General features: G+C 37.8%; 1 protein-coding gene across 12 annotated transcripts in view; it reads right to left on the bottom strand.

The window, feature by feature from the left end:
* LOC124168362 (patronin) overlaps positions 1–12,766 on the bottom strand; it is a 210,653-nt gene that overhangs the window by 77,723 nt on the left and 120,164 nt on the right. For all 12 annotated transcript variants that reach the window (XM_046546562.1, XM_046546569.1, XM_046546572.1 and 9 more), the window contains exons 2-3: positions 3,328–3,423; positions 1,813–2,031 (exon numbers count right to left, since the gene is read on the bottom strand). In XM_046546562.1, coding sequence (XP_046402518.1) covers positions 1,813–2,031; positions 3,328–3,423 — 315 coding nt within the window. The remainder of the gene's footprint in view (positions 1–1,812; positions 2,032–3,327; positions 3,424–12,766) is intronic.

Consider the following 12,766-nt stretch of genomic DNA (forward strand, 5'->3'; position numbering starts at 1 on the left):
CCAGAAATACGACGTACGGAGATATTTCCCGGCATTCATACTTAAGCGTCGCGTTTTCGCGCGCTTGAAAATTTTCACTTTTCATTTAATCGCGAAAAATAGATATTGTCATTTAAAAATCTAAAAGTGTGAAATACGTACTCCAGGAGTAATAATCTTTCGATTAAGGCAATAAAAAAATAATAGGAAACCACCCTATTGATGAAGTTTGTACACTAATATAAGCTTCACAATGTTGGCAAACCTCTTTCTTTCGTCTCCAGTAAAATACACATTTAGTGACTTGCTACCTTTCCCATGCCAAAGCTTCAATTAATTAGCTCAATAAATTGAACAAATTGGTGCATTATTTTTTACTACTAACTACTTATTTTACTATTTTTCATTGAAATCAGTAATTACCCTGGACTTCTTGGTATCGAGATAAAATAAATTACTCATAAATGACAAATATTGAAAAAATATAGGCCAAATAATTGAAAATTGTAAATTATTAAGTTGACGGACCTAGTGAATCATTGGCCAAGTTCATCCACTCAGCGAATTCTGCGTCTTTAAGGGTAAACAAACACACAGCATCACACAAATATAATACACCAAAATTCTTGCTATAGGGCCAAAAACTACTATAATATGCATTTTGAAGGAGAGGAGGGGATTGACTTCCCTTAATTGCGATGAGTAGGAGTGGCATGGGTTCCATACCTGTCTATATTAAGATATTTTTCTACCATAAAACAATTCTGCAGCTCAATAAATGAAAGAGATTTTGCAGGTTTCCCTTAAAAATCTATTAATTAGAGTCCACAATGTATTTAAAATTTTCATATAATTTCCAATTGCGTCCACGCTCTTTTCTTCCATCCATTTATACCATCAGTATTGGGAGGTAGGGCACAACGATTAGGATAGGAGGAAGGGGGTGTGGAGGTGGCTCCTTCACCGGGGCATATTCCTTAGGTCAGAGGATGAGATCCTGGTGCCTTCCTGTGCCCCTGCCCTCTGGATGCCAATCTATATATGTATTGGGATTCTTACATAGTAAAACCGAATTCAAGGAATAGGAAAATCAGCGAGAGATTACTCAATGCACATTCAAATCACTCACTTGCCCAAGAAGTTGACAAGCCTATGAGAGGAGATAAAATAGTACATAGACCTTTTAGCAGTAAGCCATTCAAAGTTGATAAAACAAATCGATATTCTTCAAAGCATACGTGATCACAGAGAAATTTTTGCAACCTAAACAATTGAAGTTCAGCCATAAAACCAAAATACAAAATTTATTTGTATGATAAATGCAACTTCAGAGGCAGAAGACTAAATTCCTTTGACTAAACTTTCTTTTTTTTAGGTTCCTTATTTAGGCTAGGGAGTGGGAGGAGAGGTCTGGTGTGTGGGTGAAGGGCAAAGGCTGCACAAAGGCAGAGGAAATAAGGAATAATGATTTTGGAAGAGGTTTTCTTCCTGTAATTGATTTCCTGCTGCTGTATTTGGATGATTTAAAGTTTTTTCATACTTTATACAAGCCACCAGATGACTTATTTCAGAAAACAGGTAAATAACCAATTTTAAAAGAAAAGTTTCAATTTATTTCTATTGCTATAAATGAGCTCAGTAATATCACTTCTGGATACACTATTCAACTAATTACCAAATGGAGAGTAAATGAATGCAGTAAATATATTTCATGAGAAAACCCATTCATTATTGAATTCTTAACAGGTGGACCAATGAGTTTTTAAAAAGAAATGTTTAAAGATTGGGATAGTCTTCATGCATACCAAGGTATAAAATATCCAAGCTACTTACGACTCGCAATGGGTTCGTCTGGATGAGGATGGTTTCTGTGAGTGGACAACCATCTGATGGAGGTCCCACTACAACTCCTTTTCTTCCTATTGCTTGCACAACCCCAATATGATTCAAACTGTGATAGTTTGGGTCACAATAGATATTGGACAAGGCAAGACAATACAATTCTGCATTAGCCATTGCATGGACCAATTGAGGTTTGATGTGATACTGGTCCTGAAAAAAGAAATAAAAGAATGAAAATTGAATGTCAAGATTAAATATATATGCATTACTAATATTTACTGATGAAATTCACAAACAAAAACATGATGACTATGCATTAATTCCATTTGATTTCATTAGAAAAGCATATTTTTTTCAGTGAGGTTATTATATGTACAAGAGTATTAATTATATATAGAAATATTAAAAATTTCTATGAGTAAAGTTTATCAATTCAATATAATTAAAATTGAGCAAAATGTCAAGCATCGTCACTATTCAAGCATTCATTTATGCTTTACCTCATACAATGTAACCAGGAAAGAGTCATCAACAGCCAAATGATAGATCAGGACATTGAAAACAAAAAACTAATAATTATTATCTTAGGTATTTATTTAAGACAATTCTTGATTTTCCTAAATTGTGTCTAATGAATATGGAAAATACCATGAAGGCATAAAACATTTAAATTTTTGAGAAAAAATAATTACAAATGTTTACACTTAAGATTTTTAACAAATCAGCTACACTAATGAAGGTGAAACCTAGAAAATTGACTATTGTTAAATAAAAATTATTATAATATTGCAATTAATTTATCATAAAAATTGCACAGTGAATTCATTGTTACAATTCAACTAGAAGTAGAAAAATCTGTATGCATATGGATTGCTGATCAGAAACGGTCCTTGAGTATTCAATTTTTCAGCTGGATATTTCCTTTAAAAAAAGAGTAAGGATCGGTCAGTTTCAATTCTGGTTTGGTTCACAGTATCAGTTTTCGGTCCACACCTTTCTTTCAGTTCATAACCATGAGTTTCACTTTCATTGCTTAATTTTTTGGAACTATTAATGTTTTTCACTAGGTAATTATTAAAATACTAAAATAAGACATCAAGTTATCTCACTAGTGACTGGACCTACTGCATGACTATGTTACGTTAATTAAGCAAAAGAATGTTTTTAAATGAATGCTCCACAAGTTATTTCCTAACTTTCTTTCTCACTTTGGTTCAGACACCAGTTATCAGCTCAAGAACCAGTGGAGCAGAGAACCAAAGAACCAAACCAACCCATCCTCACTTCAGAGCAACACACCTAACCAGTATTTCATTAAAAAAGAATTCCCATAAAATCCTTCTTCTCATTCATGTAATCAAATAGTTTCTTCCCCACATAACCTACATCCTTCTATTCATAATTAGTTTTTCACTACACCCTAGCCTTCATAAACTTCTTAAACCACTCAATATATCCTTATCTAATCACGTTTCTATATACCTATTACTCAAACATATATCTTACCTCATTGTCTTTATATAAAGGATCCAGGAAGTCATCAGGAACTCTATTATTAAATGCTTTGGATAGTAGCCATTTTAAACATGCCCTCAGCTTGGCCTGCAAGAGAAAGGAAAAATGAGATGAAAAACAATGAAGTAATCACAACTAGTCAAAAGATAAAAACAAAACTTTTAGCAATATACATTTCCATAGGGCTCTAGTAATCTCAGGCAGATTTTTCAAAAATTTTCTGACTACTAAGATGATTTTATCAAATGCAGGAAATGTGCATTATTCTACTTCAAATATTAATCATTGGCAATTATACATAAAATTAAAACATTCACACCCAATCAGAAATGTCCATCAGTTCAAAACTATGATCAGATTTGAAATTGAAATGGTCAGATCTTGAAAAGATATGGAACTAAGTTCCTGATCTGGAACTTTGTGGCATTATAACTATTCCACAATAAATATATATTTATTAAATATTTATAATTGGATAAGTTTAGTATATTTACTCTGAAGTTCATTGACTATTAGAGAGCAACTTTACCAATACCCAATTTCCCTTACTATACCCAGAAGTTTGCTTTCCAAGCCACTGAATCAAGCTGCTAGTTTGGGAAGTAAAGTCAGGGGTGAATTTCTTCCCAAAGAAACTCCCAATACGCATTCCCCTTCAATCAACCACCCTCTCTGTCCTCGAAAAGATTTTCTGGATACATTCTGGGCAGAGACAGAATATATGGGACGACCAACCTCCTTGCCACGGAAAATCGAAAAATAATAATCATAAACCTAGTTTCGCCGCAAAATTTTATATATCAGAATACTTGAAACGGTTATGCGTTTCGCGTTAGGAGTGTTGCATTTTCTAAGGAGATTCTCAATCCCTCGTTTCGTAAGAAGGAACTGCATATCCTTCAGGCGCCCCGAATACTCCCGATCATTCAACAATCAGCACCTCCACTCATTTATTGTAATTTGCACCCAGTCCGTCGGATGGGACGTTTACTCTTGGTCTCTTGGCAGGTTTTCGCTATGAGGCTTCTACCGGCGGCGAGCTTCCATCAGTTCGTCCTCTTATTGAAATATGCGGCACGCTCTGCTGATTTCAAATACCGATTACGGTAGGATTTTCACAGCTTTTCAAGTGGAATCGAAGTACGTTTTGGAATAAAATTTACAGGAATAATTAAATAATTGTTTATTAATATCATAAATATTTTTTTATAAAAGTTAGCAGTATATAATGAGAACTAATAACAAAAACATTTCCATTACCGCCGATACTCAAAGGGAAGACTACATAGAACGAAAGCAGAGTCAAATGCGAGCATAAGACGCTAATCCGAACTAGAGAAAAATGAATATCACACCGAAATAGATGGAAAACTCAACCAGTCGTATGAATCCTAGTAAAATAAAAGACCATTTTAATATGTACAGCTTATGACATCTTCAGCCTTTCCAATAATTGACGAAGATAGCTAGCGAGGGGTCCTTCCAACGGAAAATTTCCCCTACTTCACGGTAGAATGCGTAAAACATGGGATCAATTATACCGAAAAAAGTGTTTCCGTGATTAGATTCGCAGAAAATGTGCTAAAAAAACTGAAAATCTCTCGTGCCCAAAGAACACATAAAGGCATCTAGTGAGGAGGAGGTTTCAAAGAGCAGACTCATGCAGCGAGGGAAAGGGGAAAAAAGCAATGACCCGGTTCTAGAAGAATTATGAGACGCACATGACCTGAAACATCTCTGTGGAAGTATGTGGGCATTTCAAAATAGAATGAGTATTCCTCAGCATTGAATTTATCCCAATTACGATTAGAAGTTAACATTCCATACCGAATTGCGGTAAACCCCATCAGTATACGTCATTGCCGTCAATGACAGCCGCCGATTCCAAACAATCATGGGTATCCCGATAGTCCGGACGCATACATTTGCTTTTACGAACCAAAGTCAAAGAGAGAGACACCACTATACTGGCAAATAAGATATTAAATTGCTCAGAGAGAGAGAGAGAGAGAAATTATCCAACGAAATACAATGATCACGAACTGCAGAAGATTGATAGAGATGGCAAACTAAATAGAAATAAATAAAAATGAACCCGAATGGATTCAGCCAATACCGAACATAAGACGTGTCGGTTCAGGAAACATGAATAATTGACGGATCGTAAAAGATGCTGATACGTATACCTGCGAAATTAAACAGAAATGGCAAGTAATGAAAAATATAGCGGTACGCTTTTTGTTGAAACTTGATTACATCTTAACACAATCAGAAAACGTCTCTAATTAATACATGTACGTTTAAAGATTTAAATCGTTTATTTGATAATTACAGATACTATAAACGGTGCGTCGAAACAGATCATGAATTAAAATGCGAATGGAAAGCAATAACAATGCCAAAAAAACAAATAGTAACATTAGCAGAGTAGTATGAATTCGGCCTCAAAGTACCGAGCACGGTCTCGAAGCTCATCGAAATACGGAACTGGACGAGTGGCAGAGTTGGCAGCAATTAAATTCTCTCGCAGATTGCATACACGTAACTATGCATGACGGAAACCATGCTGGATATTCTGATGAGAGGCCAGAGGAGCATCCGACCGAAAATAACGGCGACGAGAGATCGAAACTACAGACGAGGGCACATCTTCCTTCTCATTCATCTTCCTCCATTCTCTGAAAGCGTTCAACCTGTTGCAGAAGAGCCACACCAGGAAAAAATGGAAAAGTAAAAAATATTAAAGAAGCACGATGACGTCTTTATAATCATTACTTCAGGGTGAAAGGAGAGTACAAAATAAGAAAAACTAAAACTGAAAAGAGATTTACGCTGCACTAAGGCTACAGTGCAGCAACATTTCGATAAAAACATTTTATAAGAATTATAACTCCAAAGAGGGCGAAAATGGGTGGGATTCGAACCCTGTTTAACAAGTAACCAATTATTCAGCATGCTACATTATAATTTTATCGCTATACCGAGGTTTCGAAAAATTATTGAAAATGTGATAGTGGAACAGATAGTGAACTTTATAAAATTGCCCCCGTTATCTGAATCTTGACATTTCCTAAACGGCTGATAAGAAAAACTCTTTCCACCCTGAATTCCCAGAGTAATTAACGAGAAGAGAAAAATCTATCAGTGCCAACCTTGGCACAAAAAGAGTTTAAAAAATATCACTGGAATTTCAATTTCTACCTAATTTGACAGATATTATCATTTCCTATGGCAAAAGATATCATTATCAATTTTTCAGAGGTCGCCAGGGCTAAGTTTTTAATATGATCATTGTACGAGTGAGCAAAAGGGTAGTGCACAGGGCGGATCCAGGATTTCCTTCTGGGGGGGCACAAGCAAGGCCGTATTCAGGATTTTATTCTGGGGGGGGGGGGGGGGCACAAGGATACCTCTTAAAACAAAAGGAACGCAATCATAATGGGACCGTATTAAAAATGTTGTATATTGTTGTATATTTTTCAAGAGTCTGGGGGGGCACGTGCCCCCGTGACTCCCCCCCCTAGATCCGCCTATGGTAATGCATTCCATAATCCTCCACTAAGGGTGCCCATTCATAACATGATTCTCAGTTAATTTTTTTGGGTCACGGATACGCAGCGAAACACATGAAGCGTGTAACGAAACTGGCACAGGGGAAGCTCCTCATGACGAATTTCTTCGTTGGGGCCAATATTTTACTCGGACAGTGCATCTACAGTTTACATATACTAATACTTAAATCCCCCATTTCCTCCTTTGTTTCCACGTCGATAGATCCTCGTGAGTAAGTCGTTTCAAGAGACTAAGGATTACTGCGCAGTAACCAAAACCAGAGACCAACATTGAAATCCCAACACGTCTTTCGGACATCGTAAACGGTTAACAAATTAAATACTTACTTATCAACAGATTAAATAGCAATGAAAAGCAATTGGACTTAGTTGTGTTTGAAACTTTTAATTCTGACGAGGATATAAGCCCCCTTATATCCTCGTGAGTGAAAATTCTTATACAAAACAAATTATGATCGTGTTGCAACCAATGGCAATCAACCGATAGGAATGAAAACCGATCGGAATATTTCCGATCCGAGTTGAGCGCATCCCCCGAGGGAGGGATTCACTCATGAGAGTGTAAACAAGTCCACATACATGTGATACTCATGTATATGGACAAGGAGTGTCTGATAGACGGCGACACGCTTGGCCAGAGTTCGTGAAGTCATCAAATCATCTGCGAAAGGGAGTAGACCGTCAATTTTTTTGCTGCAAATAGCTAGAGAAGCATGCGACAGATCGGAAACGAAAAAAGTACGAGTCTATTTATTCATCGACCTAAAACACAATCAACAATTTCGAAAATAGGTGAGCGAGCCCATTTCACCAGCGCCGGTGAAATGGGCTCCTCATAAGCGGCGCCTCATACGAAGGGTGATGAGGCGAGAAGCAGCGCTGAAGGGCACTTTCCCCCCTCGGCCATCGAGGGAATCTGTTGGCTCACTCGCGGCACGGAGGTGGCGTCCGTGGGAGTCTCTTGAGGAGAGGAGTGGGAGGGAGGGGAGAGGAGTTTGTGTTTGCAGGAGGGGAAACGAGGCGAGTTTCCCCGATGGCCCGCCCATATTTGGAGGCGCGTCCGACAATATTCCGCCGAGGGAAAAGGCCGCAGTCCCTCGGCGTCGCCCACACCGATCGCCCACGTCTCCACACCTTTCTCTCGCTCTACACGGGCTGTGGATTGGAAACAATCGGCAAACAACTCCGACCCCCAACACATGCAATCCACGGACCCTACCCGGCTGATTGCAACTTCGGTACAGGGAAGGGCGCCTCGCCACTGGATACCCCTCCGGCAGGGTTAAGCTACTGAGGAGGCATTACCAGTGGCGCTACGGTGGCGATGAGACTTGACGAGTACCTACACATCACTCCGCACAACCGCTCTTTATGGTGACGTACTACTCGCTTACAACCCACTTTATCATCTTGAAAATTTCAGGAGTGATATCGTAGACCATAAGTGAAATTGATCTGTTTCTCAAATTCTAAAAATTTACCGTAGCATATTCTCATTGAGTAAATTGAGAAAGAGACATATGATGAAGAACATCTCTTTCACCACTTCGGAAAATTTCAAGATGAAAGAGTAGGAATCTAATGAGTAATTCGTCACCGAAAATGACAGAATGATATTGATAGCACATAAATAAATACAGAGCAAAATGACCGTCCCTATAAAAGTTTTCGATATCATTGGATGCGTAATAGCACCCTGATCGGTTGTTGGAAAGCCATGTGCAAGAGGAGGAGAGGAATACTACGACCTACAAGTTCCAGCCATTGTTATATCGAGGGCAAAATTACCTTGTTTCATCATGAAGACGGTTATCACTGGCATCGGTCAACTTTCAATCGGACTTTCTTTCTTCCTCTGAGAGGGTATTACGACCATTGCAATTTAGTGAAGAGGCCGCGCAAAAACACGTGGTGTTTTAAAGTATTTCTCTCCTTAATTAATTAAGAATAATATTTACCTACTGATAATGAGCATTCGAGATTAATCGTTTCTCCTTACCGATTAACGCCAATAAATGTGCGATTCTCTCCTTAAATGAAGGAGTATCAAATGAACTCACTCAGTGCTCAACCCTTAGGTTAGTTTGGATGGTGGAGTACATCTCATCCCAGACTAAGGCAGAGGGGTATGAACTTTACCGATTAAAGGCACGATGATGGTTTGGATTGAATTTTCACTAAGGATTTTCCTCTGGCAAACAATTTATTTTGAAAGGATCACAATACAAGGCACTTAAATTTTGTTGTGCCACGTTCTCCACTTTTTGACTGAAAGCCCAGGAATTTATAGCTTTAATTTCAGAAAAAATAGCAAGAACAACACATTTCATAAGGTTAACGGTTCGAAAACAAGCTTTGATTGAATACACACAGATGAAAAAAAACACGCAAATATTAAGAGTTTATTTTCTCCTACTCGCATATTTGCCCGATTATCTCTGTATTATTATATCCTACGAGAATAATGTAAAATCTAACAGCAAACATTTAATATTACTATTCCATCTTTACTACTCATACGAAACATATCGACACGAGCCCACCGATTTCACGGTGTAGGAAAGGCGCCCACACCAGCATGATAAACAGTCGTGCGTCACCGCAAACCCAAGTTTCATCGGCGCCCACCGCCGTTTCGATGACACCTCCGACTCTTCCAGCCGACGCGCTAGAGTTGGCAAAACTAAATTCGCGGGACGCCGAAAGACTCGCTGGCGGATGAAAGGGACAAAACACAGAAGACCCCACGCGGTGTCCACTCCTACGTGGACTCACAGTCGACATAGTGGGTTGTCTTTTTCTCTTCGCGGAGGATTCTGCGAACGCCAGAAGAAACTGCAAACATCCGTGTTTGTTTTGCCTCATTCGCCGCACAGTACATAACATTCGGAAATCAAACAGTCTTCAGCGGTCATAAGAGATACAACTGAATTCATGGGATTGTTTTCAAAAACTACTGGTGGAAAATATCGCCATTAGCAGCAGCAAACACTCGCAAAAAGCGAACAGACTACATAAGGTTACCCCGGGTTGCAAACAAAGTCAATAAAGCGGCAGTTAAAACCGTCTACAGTCCTTGCAAGGAGTCAAGCTACCCAAATTGAAGAGCTTTACTTCGGTAACTATTAGCTCCGTTGCAATGAAATGAGTTTGACATAAAATAAATTCATTGACACGTTTTCTCGTTATCATCAGAGACTAATATTTGCACCGACAATTATTTCATCCCACTTTTCTTGAAAAGGTATTTTTTAGGAAAACGGTAAACTTACTTTGAACGCCATTTTTTCGAGAAATAGCCCATGCATGGGTTTTTGCGACCACACAATGGAATAAAAGTATCTTAAATGCATATCCGAGAGAAAAAAAAGAACTTTCAATTAGTTTTTAGTAAGCTATCCAAACCAACTTTCGGGTTAAGTCAATCACTTTTTGATCCTATTTTCCAAGTACTAATTGTTTAATAAAACAGAAATCGTAGAGCTTGGCTCGAATTACATACTTGCTTTTTCAAAATAGCGAGTGCCATAATCATCTGAATTCCATCTTTTTGATGAAAGCTCTTTTTACATTCTCCTTTCCACAATTCTACATATTTTTGGCATACTTCGTCGTTTTTTCTCATACGTCCACCTGATATCAAGCATACGCCTCCAGCAATAGATTTCAAACGCCTACTTCTAGTTGCTGTTTCCCTAACCCTCACAATCAGAGCTAACGTGAGAAATCACACCCATGTTGTCACATAAACATTTATTTCCCCGAATTCAATTTAACAGAGGAAATTAAATTTCATCATGATAACATGTCTAATATTTTTACAAACCCTATTTTCATTTAAAATCGTTTCAGGCTTGATTTTTTGGAAGTTTGCTATATCCATGATAAAAACACAAATGGTATTTTCCACACTATTTCATTTAACACTCAACGACCGACAATGGTTTCAACACTTTGTGTCATTTCCAAGGAAACCATGGTCGGTCGTTGAGTGTTAAATTAAATAGAGTGGAAATTACCATTTGTGTTTTTATCGTGGACCTATTAACATTTAATTTTGCACCTCATCTGACCTCAATCCACCTCTGACCCCAGAGGAAGGCGTGAGCTAAGCGAATATAATGGAACAGTGGGCGAGCAAAACATTGAGTGGGCAAGTAACACATGGTTTCAAACAAATCATCCCACTTTTACAAAACTTGTCCAAGATTCAAATTTATTACCAGAGAATTTACCGGTAAAGAAATGAAACGTCGAGGAATTCACCACCCACTTAACGTAAAATAACTAATGAAACTATTTCTCGCGATTGTTTCAAGTCGTAAAGTCACGTTAAAACAATCCTCATTCTTTCCACTAAAAGGTAAATACATAGTGCCATACTCGAAAAAATTAGTAGTAAATATACGGGATAGTAAAAGATAAATGGAATTGAAGTTTTTATTAAATAGATGAGTATCACATATGTAATGACAACTGGTTAAGACTACGATTAAAGAAAATTAACGAAACCACGCAATAAAAAATGGAAACATTACAAACTACAGTAAACCTTCGTTATCTACATGATTACGATAAGGTACAGCAAAAATAAACAACAACGAAGTAAAAGCCAAGGAGTGATGAAATATATTCAGGAAAGTAAGAAAAATCAATGATCAATTAAAATCATCTGCTGGTAGGGCAGCTAAAACGTTATAATTTCATGAGAGAACTTATTAACGTTACTATTTCCTTCAAAAAGAAATAAAACACTTGGGTATGCATGACCTATTTGTCTTGTGGGCGATACCTGGTCGTAGGGTAAGGTCGGGTAGGGTAGGTTGTACTGATAAAAAGTACATTATTATGACGCTGATATCCGTTGACATAGATTCTAATGACCTAAAAAGTAAAGACACAAGAGTCTGCAATTCATCCTTATATTATAGCTGGTGGAAAAGTTCCGAGTAAAATGCCAAAGAACTTAAGTTGCACGAGCAAGGGGGACCCTAACTTAAAGAGTCCTTGTCTCAGGCAACCTATTCGCATTTTAATGTATTCCCAAACAAGCCTTTACATAGTAGAAGCCTTAGTTGAGATAACAGAGAGAAAAATCGACCACTATAATAAATGACGATAAATTCCACGAATACATTGAAGTCAAAACCGATTCAATAACAGGTTAAATAAATTATAATGCATAAGACAAGTTGTTGTTCATTTATTTATTTCTCTTCACTTCCCCGAAAACAGCACAATTAAGACCTTTACGTCAGTTTATTTTTAATGGTCAACAATGATGGGCTATCACCAACACCCATGCCCTAGATAATGTAAACTTACCTAAGCGGAACTCGAACCCGCGACCTTCGGTTCGGAAGGCGAGGACTTCACCTCGCCACCACCGATGCCGGGTAATTACCATAATGCTGCTAAATTGTTGCTAATTACTAAAACTTGAGCCGATTTACATTTTTTACATGAAAATTTGCAATGTTATTTCATTACATGAAATAAATCAGGAAGTTTTTACACGTACAATGATCAGCAAATGCATGAACTAAATAATGAAAAAAGTAAAACAACGCATCAAAATCAAGTTTCCAAAAAAGGTAGCAAAACTAGTGCAATATAGACGTTAGCAATTTACATACGAGGCTAACGAATGCGGCCAGGATAAAGAACGTCACACCTGTTTCACACCGGAACGAAGTTATTAGACCGGCATGAGGGGCTTTTGAGGAGCTGTCTCTATCTTTTTACTGTACTTCACATCGGTAGGCTCGACAGATGAGAATTTGTCGGGCGTGCAAATCGAGATATTTTCTCGGGGACAGTAAACCCTGGATCCACCGTGCGTGAAGATGGGTAAATCA

The sequence above is a fragment of the Ischnura elegans genome, chromosome 11 (genome assembly GCF_921293095.1).
Source record: "Ischnura elegans chromosome 11, ioIscEleg1.1, whole genome shotgun sequence".
NCBI classification, from domain to species: Eukaryota; Metazoa; Arthropoda; class Insecta; order Odonata; family Coenagrionidae; genus Ischnura; species Ischnura elegans.